General features: G+C 40.3%; 1 protein-coding gene across 1 annotated transcript in view; it reads right to left on the bottom strand.

Moving 5' to 3' along the window:
- The window catches only part of NET1 (neuroepithelial cell transforming 1), a 60,097-nt gene extending 42,820 nt beyond the window's left edge, over window positions 1-17,277 (bottom strand). Inside the window, exon 1 of the mRNA XM_055332541.1 lies at window positions 17,136-17,277. Coding sequence (XP_055188516.1) covers window positions 17,136-17,263 — 128 coding nt within the window. The 5' untranslated portion in view covers window positions 17,264-17,277. The remainder of the gene's footprint in view (window positions 1-17,135) is intronic.
- Between the last annotated feature and the right edge of the window lie 3,393 nt (window positions 17,278-20,670).

The following is a 20,670-nucleotide window of genomic DNA, read 5'->3' as shown; positions in this document are numbered from 1 at the left end:
GACTAGATAAAAGGCCTTACATAACAACCCTTAGAGAGTATGGACTTGATCTTGAATGGCGGCAGCAATAAGCCTTGCAACAAGAGGGATGAACTGGGAGGCAACAAGACTGGTCGGGAAGAAGCAAGAGGGTGAAGGAATAGCAACAAAGTTTAGTGAAGCATATTAGAAAGTGGGCTCAGTGACAAAACTAGCAGATTTTTCCCTCTTTCTATGTTAGTCTCAGTTTCCAGCAAGTTTCCCGGCACAGAGAAATAGGGTTCCACTGAGATAATTAGATGCAGAAAGATCTTAAGATATTTAAGTAAGCATTTCCTAAATAATTATTTATGAAATATTAAAACAGTAAGCCTTCGTTACTATTTTAAAAAAGATTTTTATTTATTTATTCATGAGAGACACAGAGAGAGAGGCAGAGACCCAGGCAGAGGGAGAAGCAGGCTCCCTGTAGGGAGTCCGATGCGGAACTCGATCCCAGGACCCCAGGATCACGACCTGAGCCAAAGGCAGACACTCAACCACTGAACCCCTGGATGCCCCACCTTTATTACTATTAAAACTCATCCCACCCCCTTCTGTCCCCCCATCCCAGGCCTCCCCAGGGCCTCTTTAGTGGAGCAAGAGAAGTTAAGGAACTGATTTTTCTTGCCACTGCAGAAAAAGTAACAATGAAGAAAATAGTATGATTTTTGATAAAACACTAGAGTGAGGTATTTAGGTTAAACCAACATGACATCTGAAATGAATCAGAATTCATATGTCTAAACAATACATAGATATATTATAAACAATGCTAGAAGATAATAGGGAAAAACAGACATTCATACCCCATGAGTCCATGGATCATACTTTTAAAAAATACTTCTCTAGGTAAGTGCTGTTATATACTACATGGTTAATAACAGCATCAGTGGGGACTTGGTTGAGAAGCATTAATTATGATTTCTCATAAGATTATTTTTAATCCAATGCAAATATTCATTACAAAGTAGTAATTATAGTAGCACTTAAAATATTCAATAATACATCCTTAAGATGAGTTTTAAGGAGAACACAAAACCAAAGTTACTCATTTTTTTAGTCCCTAGAATCAACCAAACTGACCTCAGAATGAATTTCATGTTTGAAAGCTGGAAAGAAAAATAGCTCTTAGGAATTTCAAATAGGTCAACAAACTGGAAAAATATTTCCAATCAGATGGCAAGATTCTTTCCAGTACAAGCTGTAATCAGTTTTATAGTAATGCTATTTTTTCCCAATTCAATAACAAGTACCTATTTATTCTGAATACCCATGGAAAAAAAGAACCCAATAAACAAATTGTGCCCAAAAATCATGTAAGACAGTGCCAACTTTTAAAAAATCTTGGAAAGACATACAGTTATCTTTCACAGGGGTCAGGCCCAAATGTAATAGCTATTTTAAATCCTTGTGGGAAAAAAAAATTTATTTCATAAAATGTTAAAATTGTAAGTGGCCTTTCTAAAAGATACTAAGCAGAGTTCATTTAAAGAGGTATTAAGGGCTGAAATAAGAAATGATGGTCCTTCATCTTTTCAATAATTTTTGTCCAATCCTCTTTTTTAATATATTCAAACAATTACAACATTTCAGGCATAAAATAAACTAATAAGTGAAGGAACCAGCTTGTAGTAAATCGTGTTTTCTATTAATCTCATTGTGATTATTCCTTGGCCTAACATCCATACTTCTTTTCTTATCTTTTGGTGTGTTAAATTATTTTTACATTGAACTAGTTTTGGCCTACACAAAGCAAAACTACAACGGTAAAGATGATATTCAATAAGAGAAAAATTGTTAGTTCATTCTTAGATTATGATTTGTATTACTGCCCTCTTCTATCGTGGCAAATAAGAACTGAATTTGAATTATAAATAGCAGAAAGACAGCTCAATGAACATTTTCATAAAATGTACTAGACAACATAAGGGAGTTAATCCTTCCAATTAAAAAGGAAAACCACAAAAATGTAAAGATACTGGCTTATAACAAGGTAGACATTTAGAAGTTTTTCACAAAGAACCACCAAAATGAGTTAGCAAAATAAATATTTTTAAAAAGCAAGGAAAATAGAAGGCCTAAAGATAGGAATATAACAGACTAGGTCATTGACATTTAGCAAGACGACTTGATGCATAGGGCACCCAAAATAAGACAGAGTATAATTGAAAATTGTGATGCCTCCAGATCTGTTAAGGAGAATTAGTTCCTACATGGTAAAACAAGAAAAGAATACAATAGGGCTGAAATACAGCTGCTAGACAAAGGAAGCTGGTCCTACACAACAGCAGTGCAACTCAAATAAATGTCTTAGCCTAATTACAAACTACTCATAAGCAGCTAAAATTTAAAATTTTACTCTGTAGATGCTAAGGGTACCATGAATGTAGAAAGAATGATGTAAACTATTCTCTGTAGTGAAAATTTGTTGATATTTGGGGTGCTGAACTATTAAGGTTCTCAGTTTCTTCGTAAATCAGGCAAAAAACAATGACAAATATTACTGAAACAATTCATTTATTTGGGTCAAATATCTGATATAATGGACTGTTTTGACTACTTAGCATCTTTGCTATTAAGAAATTGTCTCTTCTTGGGGCACCTGGTGGCTCAGCAGTTGAGCGTCTGCTTTCGGCTCAGGGCGTGATCCTGGGGTCCTGGGATCAAGTCCCACATCGGGCTCCCCACAGGGAAGCTGCTTTTCCCTCACCTGTGTCTCTGCCTTTCTCTCTGTGTCTCTCATTTATAAATAAACATATAAATAAATAAAATCTTTATAAATAAATAAAAAAAGAAAAAAAAAGAAATTGTCTCTTCTCTCACTTGGTAAAGGTTCCGCAAGAAACTCATAGACTAATATCTCTTACTCTGTTAGGGCTTTCTCAACTTTGTTATCTGTGAGCCCCAAATAATAGATATATTTTGGAACATTTCTAGAACACATTTGAGCATCACACATATATACAAAATGTAGAATATTCATTTCATATAATGGAATACTATTTAGCAATAAAAAGGAATGAAATATTCATGCAAGCCATAATATGGATAAACTGCAAGATTATATATTATATGATTCCATTTATATAAGATGTAAAGAAATATAAATTTATACAAATGGAAAGCAGGTTAGTGGCTGCCTAGGCCTAGGGGTGGAAGTGGGGGTTGACTGCACACAAACATGAGGTAATATCCATGGTGATGAAATGTTCCATCAACAGATTGTGGTAATAGTTGCACAACTACATAAATTTACTAATATTCACTGAATCGTACACTTACAATGGGTAAATGTTATGATGTGCAAATTGTATCTCAATAAAACTGTTAAAAAAATAATCATTTGATTTGGGAGCAAATAGCCTTAGGAACTGATGAGGATATCCTTTTATTTTTAGCAACTATATAAACAGTAATGACAATGACAATCTCAAATTACGAGAACTGGCTCAATTATTTGTTTATATGCCCTAATGTGGTTTAAAATACGTTTTGAGGGACACCTGGGTGGCTGAGCAGTTGAGTGTCTGCCTTTGGCCAGGGCATCATTCCAGGATTCAGGATCAAGTCCCACATCCGGCTCCTTGCAGGGAGCCTGCTTCTCCCTCTGCCTATGTCTCTGCCTCCCTCTCTGTATCTCTCATGAGTAAATAAATAAAATCTTTAAAATAAAATAAAATAAATAAAATAAAATAAAATAAAATAAAAATACGTTTTGAAAAATAGCCTATTCAAAAAGTGAAATTTCTTTAAATAAGGGAACAGAAATGCTTAGCTCTGAGTTTATATAACAGCTAGTCTGGCTAAAGACTACCTTTAACCCTGGATATCATTCTATATATTTATCACTTTCATTGGAAAAAAAATGTACAGAGTAAGTCCCATCACCACTGGTTAATCACTGGGATGTAATTATCTTTCTTTTTTAATTTTTTGATTTTATTTATTTGAGAGAGACAAAGAGCATTCGCACCCATGCACATGAGTGGCGGGAGGGAGAGGGACAAGCGAGCTCCCTGCTGAGCATGGAGCCTGATGTAGGGTTGGGGGAGGCATGCTGCTGGATTTCAGGATCCTGAGATCATGAATCAAGGGTCTATGGCTTAACTGAGTGAGGCACCCGGGCACCCCATGTATTATCTTTCTACCAATGGAGAACATTACTTCAAATCTGTTAAAAGAAAAATGCTATAAAATCCTTAGAAGGATCAGTAGGGATTTATGCTCCTGCTATACAAGTGATATATAATATTTGGTAGATTCTCCCAAGGCTCCAAACAGCAGAAATAGAATTATTTAAATGTTATTTATATCCAGTAATTGTAGTATTTGCATAGAAAAGCTCCTTAAATGTGGTTACATGACTGATGGTAATTATTTTACTGGTTAATGCTACTAATACATCTCTTTAGAGACATTTTGTGGTGGTATGGCAAACGGAACATTAAGAGTTAGGAAATACAGGACATTTTCTAGCATCGAGCTGTGAAATTTCAGAGCTTCACATTCTCATCTATAGAAGAAGTTGTGCTAAATTCTAAGGCCCTCTTGGTACTAAAATGGATGACTCAATGTTTCTTAGAGTTAATAACAGCAGCATCAAGAAATTTATGGAATGCCTGTTATGTCCCAGGCACTATTCTAAGCGTTTGGATGTTTACATGAGTTCTGTACATTGACTCATAACTCTTACAAGCAACTCTAAAAGTCAGGTTCTTATAAACAAAGCATAAATGAAGAAGGTGGCAGCACACATCAGTGAAACCTTAGTCAAGGCCTCAAAGTCGGCAGTGGCAGCATCAGGATTCACATCTAGTCAGTTTGCATCTCGCATTACACTGCTAAATATCCTACACCACCTCTACAAAAGCTGACAACAGAGCTAACTGCTAATATTCTTGATAAATGTTAAGTAAGTGATAGTTCTAGTGTTTCCTGAAAAAATTACAAATTATAATACCTAATATTTATGGAGCATTTGCTCTGTCTAGGTACTGTCCTAATGCTTTACATGACTTATGTCACATGATTTTCAAAACCTAACGAGGCAGAGATACTATGAAATAAGATTTAAAGAGGCTAAGTCCTCAAGAGCCAAAGTTTGAACCCAGGAAACCTGACCGTAAAGCCTAAACTCTTTAAACACTAGTATTTTATTTGGGTTATGGGTGTCAGTCTAAAAGAATGTACATTCCCAGAGAAAATAATTAGGTGAATCAAAGCTAGGGCCAGAACAGAGTCAGCATCAGGGAAATGAGACCAGGAAAGCAGGCCTTCCTCTGAGCTCTGAATTATATGGCAGGGCCCAGGGCTGTCAGTGGACAAGACCCTTTCCTCCTACCCAGGACAAAAAGAGAGGGACATAAGGGGAGAAAGGATTTGAGAGGCCTGCCATAGAACCTACACAGAAGCTTACACTCCACTGGATTCTAGCTGTTTCTACCTTGCTCCCCATTAATTTTTCCCCTGCTAGAGCCTATAGCAGTCACTACACATATGACATGTTCCCCCCACAATCAGTATTTAGCGGAGGCAAACCAGCTTCATAACCCTTTATTTAACTTGGTACAGACTTAAAAACAGTAAGTCATCTATCTCTCCTAGGAGCTGTACATCCTAGCCATTTCTATTGCCCACTTCATTCTGACGTCGTGCATTTCTTGCTTCGTGGGCCAGGATTAATTATTAGCAATGGGTGTAGCTGGAAATGAGCTCCAAACCTGTGGGTCAGGTTTTTAGAGGGTGGGCATGCATGTGTATGTATGCTTGTGCATGCACACATGCACAAATACGCGTGCGTGCACACACACACCATGTGCTGACTAGTTTCACTTTAAATTTCTGACCACAAATTTTTTTTTTAAAGATTTTATTTATTTATTCATGAGAAACAGAGAGAGAGAGAGAGAGAGAGAGAGAGAGAGAGAGAGAGGCAGAGACACAGGCAGAGGGAGAAGCAGACTCCATACAGGGAGTCCAACATGGGACTTGATCCCAGGTCTCCAGGATTATGCCCTGGGCCGAAGGCGGCGCCAAACTGCTAAGCCACCCAGGCTGCCCTGACCACAAATTTCAGGTAGGTCTTCACTCTGGCCTAGCAGTGAAATTACTGGTCATTTCCTCTCCTGCTCTTGGAAATAACTATTTCAAACCTTTCTCTTACTCTTCCAATACTCCCTCCTCAACTGGCCCTCACTTTCAGCTTATGACTTTGCATCTTATAGTATTATATCCCCCACATTTACTCTGTCCAATCTACCAACATATTCTAAACTTTTTCTTCTTTTTTTGTTACAACGTGTAAGCCGTATTAGGAGACCAAACCCTCCACCTATACACTGGGTTGTATCTTCTCTTCTCTACTCTTTAGAGAAGCCAGAGACAAAACACATTAACTTCAAAAAACCCCAATAATCAGATATGAAATGTAACTAGATGAAATGCAACAATTTAAAGATAAAAATTGCTAGAGGAAGATCCTTGATGAATAAGGGCACATAGTATAACAAGGTTGTCTTGAAGAAAAGCAATTGTGTGATCAATGGATTTATGAACTAATTTAGCTGGTCATTTTCAGAGAATGATGTATTTACTTGAAGGAGCCACTAACAGATAAACTATCATTATTTGGACTTGAATACTTTGCAGGCATTTACTCTACAATGAAGTATTCCTGCCAATGATAAAAATTTGTGCTTTCAAATGAAAATTAGAATGTTTGAAAACTGTATCATGTGAGCATACCTCAACACTTAAAAGCTTTTCAAGTGAGATTAGTGATTATATAAATGTGATTTTTTAATAGCATGTAATAGTTTGTATCAACCTTTGGAAGATCTGCATAACTCAGTACACCAGTATTTTTTAAATGACAAATACATGTCAGAAAATCATGGATAAGTAAAACATATCTATTAAAAAATTTAAAAGACAAGGGATTTTAGTATAACAAAGAATGAAAAGTTCATGATACATTTCAGATTCCAAACTGCAGCCAAACCTTAAGAAACTACCACTTGTCAAGTTCTGGTATATTAATCCAAGAAGAATACCCATAATTGTCTGAAAAGACCATTAAAGGGCTCATGCACTTTGCACTAAAAATCTATGTCAGGGCATATTTTCTTTATATACTCATTTATACTTCATTCTCTAATATACTTCATCTCTACACACTGCAGGAAGCAAAAGAATCCTGCTCTCTTTTATTAAGTTAGGTATTAGAAATCAATGAAACTTATAAAAACTCCAGACCTCTCACTAATTTTTGGTTTTGAAAATCTTTGTTTTCAAAAATATGTTGTTTATGCAAATATAACGGGTCTGACTGCTAAAAAAAAATTAACAAATTAATCATTCTAAATAAATATAATAGACATCAACAAAAGCTCTTTGTATATCCTCAATAATTTTAAAGAGTATACAGAAGTCATGATACCACAAAAATGAGAACTGCTACCCTAGAAAAGACTTGTACAGGTAAAGAAAATGGACACCCAAATATACCTTATATGATATACCAAATAAACTCCATCTGAATTACGGAAAAAGACTTTAAACTATTGTAGTAAATAATATTTCACTGTAAAAAAGTATCATAATGTATTTAATTTCCTTCCAGTTTTTTCTAGCCTTTTTATTACTATAAAAATGTGTTGTGATATACTTGATTGTACATACACCCACATATACTTGTACAGTTACTTTCTTAAGATACATTACTATATATATAGTGTTCAGTTTAAATATATGCGCTCTTAGGGGCATCTGGGTGGCTCAGGTTGTGATCCTGGGGTCCTGGGATTGAGCCCCCCATCAGGCTCCCCACAGGGAGCCTGCTTCTCCCTCTATGTCTGCCTCTCTGTGTCTCTCATGAATAAATAAATAAAATCCATATCAAAAAATATATATGTACTCTTAAAATTTTGTTCCATCTGCCAAATTTCTTCTACAACATACATGTAATGGGAGTACCAGAGAGAAAGGAGCGGAAAAATATTTGAAGAAATAATGCCTGAAGACTCAAATTTACTGAAAAACAAAAACATATACATCCAGAATGCTAAGTGAACTCCAAGGAAGATAAATTCAAAGAGATCCACAGATATATCACAGTAAAAATGGTCAAACATTGGAGAGAATCTTAAAAGGAGCAAGAGAAAAATGACTTGCTAATTACAAAGTAATCCCAACATGTTTAAGGGCTGACCTATAAGCAGAAACCCGAAAGCAGTGGGATGTCATATTCAAAGTGCTCAAGGAAAAAGACTATTGACAATGCTATATCCAGCAAATCTATCTTGCACATAGGAAGGTGAACTAAAGACATTATCAGATAAACAAAAACTGAGAAAATTGGTTGTTTGTAGACCTGTCCCACATACAGAAGTATTCAGACTAAAAGCAATGAGCCTATAGGAATCTACCCAAAAAAACAAAAGAGCATCAATTAAATCAGTTTAAAAGAGAAACAAAAAATCCATAAAGAAATTAAAATGCCATGAATTAGAAATTTTATGCAAAAGAAAGCAATAAAGGGCAAACAGAAACAAAAGTCACATAGAAAACAAAATAGCAGGCATAAATCAAATTTTATCAATAGTTAATATTACAAATGAGGGAGTAAATCACCCAATCAAAAGAGATTGTTAACCTGGATTTAAAAAAAAGAAACATAATCCAACTATATATATCATCAACCCTTGAACAATGTGGAGTTAGGAGGACATTGTGACCCCCCCACCCCCTGGACAATGTGGTCAAAAATCCACATTTAACTTTTCATTCCTGCAAAACTTAATTACTAATACCCTTCTGCTGTTGACCATAACCCCTGACAATAACATAAATAGTAGATTTGCACTTATTTTGTATATGTATTATACACAATACATTTTTACTATAAAGCTAGAGAAAACGTTATTAAGAAAATCATAAGGAAAAGAAGATATATTTACAGCACTGTCAAAAATCCACATATAAGTGGGCCCATGCAGCTCAAACCCACATTGTTCAAGAGTCAACTGTACCATCTATAGAAGATATATCTTAGCTTCAAAGATACAAATAGCTTGAAAGTTAAGAGAGAAGACATCATACAAACAGCAAACCACAAGAAAGCTAGACTGTTATTTAATATCAGACAAAATAGACTTTAAAACAAAAAACAGTAACCAGAGATAAGGGGGCCATTTTATAATGATAAAAGGTTCAATGCATCAGGGAAGAATAACAACTACAAATGCATGTATCTAATAACAAAATACAGGAAGCAAAAACTGACAGAAATGACGGGAAAAACAGTTCAACAATAATACCTTCAACACCTCATCTTCAATAATGGTAGAATAGTAACTAGAAGATCAACTAGGAAATACAAGACTTGAATAGCCTATAAACCAACTAGATCTAGCAGCCATCTATAGACACTACGTCCAAAAATATAGATTCTTTTCAAATACACATGGAGCATTCTCCTTGAGAGACTATATTCTAGGGCATAAAACAAAATTTAATATATTTAAAAGGATATAAATAATACAAAATACATTCTTAGCCACAGTGGAATGCAAGTGGAAATCAACAACAGGAAAAAAAATTGGGAAACTAACAAATATGTGGAAATTAAACAACCCACTCCTGAGTAATCAATGGGTCAATGAGTGAAAGAAGAAAGCAAAGGGAAATCACAAAATAATTTGAGGTTAGTGCTAGCGAAGACACAAAACATCAAAATTTGTAGCATGCAACCAAAGTGGTGCTTGGGGAGAAACTTACAGCTATAAATAACTATATTAAAAGATTTCAAAGAAATAGTTTTCCATTTTAAGACAATGGATAAAGAAGGGCAAACTAAACCCAAAACAAGCAAAGGAATAGAAATAATAATAAAGTAGAAATTAATGAAACAGAGAAAAAACAGTAGAGAAAAATCAATGAAATCAAAAGCTCATACTTTGGAAAGATTAACAAAATGGACAATCTCCAGACAGACCAAGATTAAAGGAAAGACTCAAATTACTAGAAACAGAAATAAAAGATAATAAATTATCATTTATCTTACAAAATAAAAAAGATTATAAAAGATACTATGAATAAGTGTATGCTGACAAATTAACTTAGATTCAATGAGCAAATTTCTAAAAGACACAAACTACTGAAACTGACTTAAGAAGCAGATCTAAAACAAGGGAAGAGACTAAATTAGCAATCAAAAAACTATAAAGAAAAGCTCAGGTCCAGATGGCTTTACCCCTGAATCCTACCAAACATTTAAAGATTTAATACCAATTCTTCACTAACTCGGCCAAAAAACGGAAGAGTAGGGAACACCATTCAATTCATGAAACCAGTATTACTTTGATGCCAAAACCAAAGACACTAGAAGAAAACTATATTGTGAATATAGATGGAAAAAAATTATCAATAAAATACTAGCAAACTGAATCCAACAGTATAAAAGTTATACACCATGACCAGGGAGACTTATAGTCAGGCAAAGTTGTTATAACACCTAAAAATTAATGTAATACATCAGGGGTATTGCACCTGGGTGGCAAGGTTGGTTTGGGCATCTGCCTTCGGCCTGGGTCATGATCCCAGGTCCTGGAACTGAGTCCCACATTAGGTTCCCTGCTCAGTGGAGAGCCAGATTCTCCCTCTGTTTGTGCTCCCTCTCTCTGACAAATAAATAAAAATGTTTTTAAAAATGCAATACATCGGGATCCCTGGGTGGCTCAGCGGTTTGGTGCCTGCCTTCGGCCTGGGGTGTGGTCCTGGGGTCCTGGGATCCAGTCCTACAAGTCCCACGTTGGACTCCCTGCATGGAGCCTGCTTCTCCTTTTGCCTGTCTCTGCTTCTCTCTCTGTGTCTCTCATGAATAAATAAAATATTTTTTTTAAAAAAAAGGCAATACAGGCAGCCCGGGTGGCTCAGCGGTTTAGTGCCGCCTTCAACCCAGGGTGTGATCCTGGAGACCCGGGATCGGGTCCCACATTAGGCTCCCTGCATGGCGCCTGCTTCTCCCTCTGCCTGTGTCTCTTCCTCTCTGTCTCTCATGAATAAATAAAATCTTTGAAGAAAAAAAAAAAGGCAATACATCCTAACAATAAAAAACAGACCAAAGTTAGGGTGAGGCGGGGAGAGAAGCATTTGACAATATCCAATACCTTTTCAAGATAAAATCACTCAAAAACTAGAAATAGAAGTTTGATAAACGGCAGTCTGATAAGGGCATCTACAAAACTCCACAGCTAACATCACAGTTAAAGGTAAAAGACTTGATGCTTTCCCTCCAAGGTCAGGAACTAGATAAGGATTTCCAGTCTCTGATTCTATTCAACAATGTACTCGAGTTTCTAGTGAGGGCAATTAGGGAAAAGAAAGAATTAAGGTATCCAGGTTGGAAAAGAAGAAATATAACTATTTTTATTTGTTGATGACATAACATTGTAGAAAAATCCTGAAGAATTCACCAAGAAAAACAATCAAAACGATCAAAAATGAGTTCAGCAACAGTGCTGGATACAAGAATCAATTGTATTTCTATACACTTGAAATTTTGAAACTGTAAATGAAATTAAAGAAATTCCATTTACAATAGCATCCAAAAGAAAAAAAATACTTAGGAATAAATTAAGCAAATAGTACAAAAGTTATACTCTGAAAACTGCGAAATACTGATGAAAGAATAAAGATCTAAATAGTTGGAAAAACATTATTTGTTCATAGATGAAACACTTAACATGGCTAAGATGACAATACCTCCCACAACTGATCTACAGATTCAATGTAATCCCTATCAGAATCCCAGCTGACTTCTTTGTAAAAATGGACAAGCTGATGCTAAAATTCACATGGAGTTGCGACAGACCCAGAATAGGCCAAAGAGTCATGAAAAATGAAGAACAAAAGCAGGACTCGTATGTCCCGATTTCAAAATTTACTACAAAGTAATGATAATAAGGTGTGGTGCTGGAACAAGGATATACATACAGATCAAGGGAATAAAATCTAAAGTCCCAAAGGAAACAGATACTTATGGTCAACTGGTTTTTGACAAGATGCCAAGCCCATCTGATAGGGAAAGAACAGGTTTTTCAACAAATGGAGCTGGGACAACTGGACAGCTACAGGAAAAAGAGTTCTCTTACTTCACATCATATATAAAAATTAACTCACATGGATCAAAATCCTAAATATAAGACCTTAAACTGGAAAACTTAGGGGTAAGCCTTCACAACCTTGAATTTGGCAAAGGATTCTTAGATGTGACACCAAAAGAAAAAGCAACAAATACAAATAAATTGGACTTCATCAAAATTAAAAAAAAAACAAAAACTTTGTTCTTCAAAGGACATCAGGAAACTGAAAAGACAACCGAGAATAAGAGAAAATATCTGCAAATCATAAATCTGATAAAGGACTTGAGTCTAGAATAAAGAACTCTTGTAACTCAATAATGAAGGACAAATAACTAAAAAAAAAAATGGGCAAAAGATGGCCCAGCAAAAAAGGCCCCATGATTCCATCTGTATGAAATGTCTAGAGCTGGGAAATACAGAGACAGAAAGAACTCAGAGCTGGGAACAAAGAAAGGGGAGGGGCTTTGGGGAGGTGGAATGATAACCAAAGGGCATGGGGTTTCTTTTCAAGATTAATAAAATTATTCTAAAATGGTGGTGATGGTTGCACATACGTGAATACATAGAAAAACACTGTATACTTTAAATGGGCAAAATTGTATGTTGTTTTTCAAATTAGTGTACAGTGAGTTTATCTACAGAAAGTTTTATATTTACATAGATTCATACACCAGGTTTTCTCCTTATGATTTCCGGATTTGGTGTCAACTTAAATAGTTGTTTTTTCCTTCCTCCACTATTAATTGATATTACCCTGTCATATTTTGTGTCTTTATGCAGGTGTCTTACATTCTTTCTGGAAAATGGAATAGTTATTTCACTCCCTAGTTTGCCTCCAGGGTTCTTCCAAGTTCATTTTTATCCTCATGCCGCTTGTGTTACCCCCCTTTCTTCAGCAGACCTCATTTCTACCCTCACACAAAAGAATGGCAGCCTCAAATTCCTGCTCACAAGGTCCCCTACTCCTCAAAACTTATCCAAAAGTAAGCCATCCATAGCTCTTAGCCAGGCTAAATTCTCTACCCTTAATCTGAATTCCATCCTTTTCTGCCTTCTTGGCTCCTTGCTTAATCATCCTTTCTTTCCTGTCTCCCTCTACCTATTTCCCAATCCTATCAAGTTTATACCTGAAGAGTCTGCCCCACAAAATTGTGTTGCCTCCCCCGTTACTCTTGCCTTCCTGTTGCAATGAAACTTCTTTAAAGTGCAATCCACACTCAGTATTTCTTGTTTTCCAATCTCATTGCCAGCTCTCGTTCAAAAACTCATTTTTTATCCAGACTACTGCAGACTGACCTCCCACCAAGTCATCATCTACACTTGGGATTTTTAATTTGGTATCCATAGTTGGACTGCAAGGGACTACAAATCTGAATTTTGGGGGTATTTTCTAAGACTTAAGGAGTGTTATGACCCCAATTGCTACCTACTTTTCTCAGTGAAGGCAGAATGACCTTTTAAAATGCAAATATGATCATGTCCCTGGCTTGTCTTTCAGTATTTCCCCATCACCTTTAAGATAAGACCTAAACTCTTACGACATAAAGGACTCCTTCATGATGTGGCTCTTACCTCTTCAGCATAATCTCTCATCACTATCCCTAAATCCTTCCCTCCACACAAGTAGTGTCCAGTCACAGCCAACTAGGTGATATACAGAACTCATGCTCATTTGCCTCAGGGCCTTTCAGCATGCTTCTCCCCTGTAAGAAGCCACCTGTTTACACCTCTCTAGATTGGTCCTCCAAGACTCAGGGATTTCAACAGGAAATCATTTTCTGTCCTTTTTCTTAAGTGTTCCCTTTATTTGCATCTACGGCATCCTGTGTACACCTCTATGTAACTTTTGTCACAATTTTAATTATCAATGTATCTTTCTTCCCTATAAAATTATAAACTCTTACAGATTAAGGATAGTATCTTCCATCTCCGTTTTCTAGTATCTGGCATTTACATATTTCCTGAATAAATCATACCTCATTTTCTTCTCAAACCCTGAAAACATTCTAAATTCAGTATTTTAACTAGTCTATAGAAATGATCTAAGATGATGTTCTTCTCATGACCAGATTTAATGGTCTTTTTCTTCCTTATCCAACTTAAACTTTGCAGTTCTTCCTTATCAGTAACATTTGACATAGTTTACCATATCCTCTTTCTTCAAGTCCTTTCTTCATCTGCCCTCCTAGATACTGTTCTTACTTGGTTCTGAGGATTCTCTTTACCCTGACCTTTAAATGTTGGGAGAGCTTCCAGAGTTCATCCTCAAACTCTTCTTTATTTATACTCGCTATCTAGATGACTTCCCAGTTCCATGATTTCAAGCCAATTTGCTGACAACTCTCAAATTCGTATCCGGATATGTAGGTGGGTTCACTTTATGAAATTTTACTGAGCTAAACACAATTTGTGCACTCTTTCAAGTGTTAAAGTTCAATAAGAGGTTAAAAAAAAGAGAGAAAAAAGCAAATAAGAGAGTAACGAGTAGAAAAATGTATAGAATTGTTGAATCGCCATATTGTACACCTGAAACTAACAGAACACTGTATGTTAGTTATATTTCAATTTAAAAAAAGAGGAAAAAAATTGTGAACTCTTTATTTTGTGAACTCTTTAATAAGCGTCTCATAACCTACCAGAAAACAAACCTCCTCCAAGTCTTCCTTTTCTGACATAAGTAAAATCCACCCTTCTAGTGCTGAGGCCAAAAACCTCAGAGTGCTCCTTTGTCTTTTTCTCTTAACTCCACAGTTAATCCATCTGCAAATCCTGTCAGCTCTATTTTCAAGCACGTCCCAAATGTATTTTCCACATCTCCCACTCTGATATGATGTCTCCACTGCAATACCTTAATTGGTCTCTGCTTTTTAACAGAGTGGTACTTTTAAAATATACATCACATCATTTCCTCTAGCTTCCCAACTCACGAATTCAAATATAAAGCCCTTTCCGGGGTCTCCTAGGTACTGCATTATATGGCCCCAGCCATGTCTCTGCATCCTCTGCCCTTCTTCCCCTGAGCACTAGCTCATCTTGGCTTCTTTGCAGTTCCTTAAGCACATCAAACAAGATTCTACTTCAAGGCCTTTGCACTTGCTGCTCCTCTCCAAATATTCACAAAGCTTTAGTTCCTTAATTCCTTCAGATCTCAAATGTCGTCATAAGACAGGCTTTTGCTTCTGCTCTTTTATTTTTTTTTAATTTTTATTTATTTATTTATTTATGATAGTCACACACACAGAGACAGAGAGAGAGAGAGAGAGAGAGAGGGAGGGAGAGGGACAGGCAGAGGGAGAAGCAGGCTCCATGCACCGGGAGCCCGATGTGGGACTCGATCCAGGGTCTCCGGGATCGCGCCCTGGGCCAAAGGCAGGCGCCAAACCGCTGCGCCACCCAGGGATCCCCCTTCGGCTCTTTTAAAAATAGCAACACTACCCCTTCCTTAGGTCTATCTATGCCTTTATTCTCTTCACAGCATGACCACCTGTTGTTTTATATATTTGATTCAGGTCTTTCTCACCCACTCAGAATTTTTAAGACTTACTAATTCACGAGAGACACACAGAGAGAGGCAGAGAGAGAAGCAGGCTCCGTGCGGGGAGGCTGATGCAGGGGGCCGGCACCGTCTCCAGGTACCGACGGTACCGACGGGCGAGGACGAGGACAGGCCGGACATGGAGGGTCCCACCCGCCGACCCGGCGGACCACCTCCCACGTGGGTGGGCAAGCGGAGCTCTCCGCACTTCCCTGCAGCGCTGCTCCTCAGACGGCCTCCTGAAGCCCTCAGTGCCCCTTCCGGACACTCGGGACACTCGAGACACGGCGTGAACAGGGAAAAAGGGTCGGCGGCCACCCTCTCGCATCTCTGCACCGGGGAGGCTGGAACCGGCAGTTCTGCTCGGTTCACCGACTGGGCCAGTTCTCCAAAAGACCGATGCTGGTGTCCCCAGACATCACAGGCCCCCTCTGGGCCAAAACTTCCCTGCCTGTTGGGGGTCACCCACGGCACATTCAGGCTCCCGCTTTGCATTTAGGACCCGCCCCCGCCACAACCCCACCCCTGCAGCCTGTGGAGCAGGGTCACCGCCTCCTCTGAGCCTACCCCCAGCTGAGCCGCCCACCACACCCCCACACCCCCACCCCGCTGCCTGGGGGAGGGGCAGCAGGAGGAGCCAGAGCAGCCTGAGCCCGCCCACAGCCGGGGGAGAAAGGGAAGAGGAGGAAAAGGAGGAGGAGGAGGGGGAGCAGCCTGAGCCCCCCCAGAGCAGGGGGAGGAAGGGGAGGAGGAGGAGGAGCAGCCTGAGGCCCCCCAGAGCAGGGGGAGGAAGGGGAAGAGGAGGAAGAGCAGGCTGACCCCCCCAGGGCAGGGGGAGGAAGAGGAGGAGGAGGAGGAGGAGCAGCCTGAGCCCCCCCCCCAGAGCAGGGGGAGGAAGAGGAGGAGGAGGAGGAGCAGGCTGACCCCCCCAGAGCAGGGGGAGGAAGGGGAGGAGGAGGAGGAGCAGCCTGAGCCCCCCCAGAGCAGGGGGAGGAAGGGGAGGAGGAGGAGGAGCAGCCTGAGCCCCCCCAGAGCAGGGGGAGGAAGGGGAGGAGGAGGAGGAGGAGCAGGAGCAGGCTGACCCCCCCAGAGCAGGGGGAGGAAGGGGAGGAGGAGGAGGAGGAGCAGGTTGACCCCCCCAGAGCAGGGGGAGGAAGGGGAGGAGGAGGAGGAGCAGCCTGAGGCCCCCCAGAGCAGGGGGAGGAAGAGGAGGAGGAGGAGGAGCAGGCTGACCCCCCCAGAGCAGGGGGAGGAAGGGGAGGAGGAGGAGGAGCAGCCTGAGCCCCCCAGAGCGGGGGGGGGGGGCGCGGGGGAGGCGGAGCGCACGCCCCCCCCAGGGAGAGCTGGAGGCGGGGGAGGCCCCTCCTCCTCTCCCCTCCCCCCGGGTCCCGCCCTCCAGCCCCCGCCCCTCCCCCCGCTCCCCTCCCCGCGCCTACCCGCCGTCCGGCTCGGGCCTGGGGGCGTCGGCCGAGGGTCCCGCGGCGCCGTCGGCGTGGAGCCCGGAGGCCCGACGGCTTCGCCTCCGCGGCCGGGGCGGCTTCGGGGCCGCGGGCGCGGGCTCCATGGCGCGGAGGGGGCGGGCGGGGGTGGGGCGGTGGCCGGGTGCCCGGGGGGCCCGCTGGGACGGGCACGGCGCCCGACCGCCTCGGCCGGGAGCGCGGGTCCTGTCAGGGGGGAGCCACCGCCGCCGCCGCCATCTTCCGGGGTTTGAAAATGGCGGCCGCGCGGCGAGCAGCCAATCGGGGGCGGCGGGCGGTTGCTAGGAGACGCGAGGCCCGCCCCCGGCGCGCAGGCGCTTCCGACCGCTCCTGGGCTTTCGCCCGCGGCCGGGGCGCGCGGGAAGGGTGCTGGGGTCCGAGAGAGGCCGAAGGTGGTGCCCTAAGCTGGGATGTGCGGGCCACATACCCCCTCGCGACGTAGATCCCCGGTAACCGCAGGTGCAGGCGACCTCGGGGCGGCGCCTGGGGAAGCCCTGCTGCGGTCTGACCGCCCTCGGGAGCCGAGTCAGCAAGTGAAGGACCTTCTCAAGTAAAGAACACGGGCGTTCAATAGCACGGTCTTTGCTTTTAAGTTCTTGCGTTTTATGTGTCAAAGGCTGCAAAACCTCTCTCTGACGCTACAGATTCCGTTTCTGGGACTACATCCTAAGGCATCATAAGGTTGCATGTGCAAAAAAATAAATACATAACATAAAAATAAAAATAAAAAGGATTGCATGTGCATCGAGGGGTGCAGAGCATGCCCCCCCCCCAGTCCCCAGTATACTGTCGGGGCTGTTCTGAGCTATGCGCACCAGTTCTGAGCTCGTCCTTTCCTTCCTCAAACCTGTAGGTCGGACTCCCCTGTGAAAGCTGCCCTTCCTGGACCAAGAAGAAAGAAGCGTCCTGATCAACCCATTGGGGAGATAGGAGGAAGCCCAAGGACAGAGAATTCGTAGAAACAACACTCATTACAGTACCTCTTCTCTTCTCATATATTGCAGCTACTTTCCCACAATTAAGTCTCTCTTCCTCTGACCTTTTTTTTTTTTTTAAAGATTTTATTTATTTATTCATGAGAGACACAGAAAGAGGTAGACACACAGGCAGAGGGAGAAGCAGGCTCCCTGCAGGGAGCCCAACGTGGGACTCAATCCTGGAACTCCAGGATCAGGCCCAGGGCGGAAGGCAGACGCTAAACCGCTGAGCCCCTCGGGCTGCCCTTGATTTGCTTTTCAAACCCTGTTAATCTGCATTCATTTTAACTCTCATGCCCACCGGACACCCTGAGAGGATGGATGTGACATTGGGTTCTCCCTACAACGTGAAGATGTTAAGGGCACTGATGTTTCTAATATCAGAAAAAGTAAAGACAATCTAAATAATGATAGGGAAGTGGTTAATGAAAGATGATCCGCTAGAAAGAGTATTTGCAGCCAATAAAAATTAACTTTGGAATGTATGATACAATAAGTACTGTGCTTTTGAAATAAAAACAAGGAATATAAAGGTATATTCAGTATATTCTGAGTTATGACTTGTGAGCAATTAAACAGGAAGAAGATGAAATCAATGTATAAATGTATCTCTAAGTAGTCAGAGTATGAGTATTAAATTTTTTTTACTTTATTGTATTTCAGAATTTTTTTAAAAAGATTTTATTTATGTATTTATTCATGAGAGACACAGAGAAAGAGGCAGAGACACAGGCAGAGGGAGAAGCAGGCTCCTTGCAGGGAGCCCAAAGCAGGACTCAATCCCAGGACCCCAGGATCCCGACCTGAGCCAAAGGCCGCGGCTCAACCACTGAGCCACCCAGGAGTCCCTATTTCGTGATTTTTTAAATCATGAGATGCTGAATTTGAATTGCATTTATAAGACAAGGAAAAGGTCTTGTGTTATGAGAATCATGTTGAGATATCCTACCTTATCCTACCCTTCCCCCAAAGTTAAAGAAGAGAGTATTGCTTTGCAGCCGTTAGAATAAAGCAGTATAGAAATGCTAAAGAGCAAAAAAGAAAAAGAAAAAAAAAATGTTAAGGAGCTGTTTTTCTTTGTTTTTATTTATTTAAGTCGTGTCTGCACCCAACAGGAGCTTGAACTCATGACCCCAAGATCAAGAGCCACATGCTCCTCCAACCGAGCCAGCCAGGTGCCCAGAAGGAGCTGGTTTCAACCAAAACAGAGATTTACAAATATTCTCTTGGGGGTCTTTCTCAAAGGTTATTTCAACAACTAGTAGACTGATATGAAGTAGTACACAAATCAATGATTCTAAAACCTATTCTCTTTCATTCCCTAAGTGAATCCAACTGTCTTTTTGTGAAACTACTTACCAAGTGATACGGATCATGCTTGTTTTAGCAACCAGTGCGGTCAGATAGTATGTGCCAGTTGTATGTGAGTGGGGTTATAGAGGGAAAATGCTGGGAATGCACAAGTTTCTTTAATTCTGCACCCTGGATACTTCAGTTCTTTCACCAGGCCCTCAGACACATGTTTTGCAGGAAAATCAGAGTTAGAAGAATGCTTTAAAAGATATCGAAACTGTGCTTTCATAAACTGCCAAATGGGAAGGTTACTCTGATGGTAAAATTATTTGATGAAGACAATGTTCCATCATCTAATCTGACCAGCAGAACAGTATGTACAGGCACCAGAGAGCAGACTATTTGAAATCAGTTTTATTGATTTTTAAAATCTATCATGTGTGTTTGTGTGTAGGGGAAGGAAGGGAGAGTTATTCTTCTTTTTTTCATCCATTTATCATCTATTTACTATCGTGGTTTGCTTTTAGATATTTTAAGGAGAAAAACAGTAAAATTGGAAACTAGAGTGCCAGCTGGGGGAGTTTAAAGAGAATGGAAGTTCGGGAGAAAAATGTGTGCCCAGGAGAAGCACAATTGATTAGAATTAGATTGAGTCAAATTGCTTTTATTCTTGGACTGTCTTGTGAGGAGGCCATTGGAGTTTTAAAGTACTGAATTATGTTAGTCATGGGGGAGGAAGATGGAGAGGGAGGAATATAGGGATGTGGGCTCAGCGGGGGTGGGAATGACAATGAAAAGTGATTCTGGCTGCCAACGGAGAATTAGCAAAGATAACTTCAGAAATGTCAGAATATCAGAATTACTTCTCAATGCTGAAGAATTTTTGTTGAACAGGAATTTCTTCCTTAGAAGCTTTCTTTTTCTCATTCATTTAGCCAGTGAGTTGACTGGCCTATATTAAAAAATACTTAAGAAGAAAAAAAAAAAAAGAAAAACAAAACAAAAAATACTTAAGAGGGGAACTTTGTAAAGAAAGGAAATCCTAACTATATACACCATACTTTTATACATGCAGGTATTTTTTCATTCTCTTTCAAGATCTAAGGAGTGCCACCCCATGTGTCAGTGAGGAGTCTACCAGAGAAATAGAAATAGTAATAAATTTATATAATATATATGTGTGTGTGTTTATGTTTATGAAAAATGGAGTTTTATATAGAGGA

This window comes from Nyctereutes procyonoides, unplaced genomic scaffold (genome assembly GCF_905146905.1).
Source record: "Nyctereutes procyonoides isolate TBG_1078 unplaced genomic scaffold, NYPRO_anot_genome, whole genome shotgun sequence".
Taxonomy (NCBI): Eukaryota; Metazoa; Chordata; class Mammalia; order Carnivora; family Canidae; genus Nyctereutes; species Nyctereutes procyonoides.
Note: the sequence above shows the minus strand (reverse complement) of the source record. Positions and strands in the feature narration are given on the sequence as shown.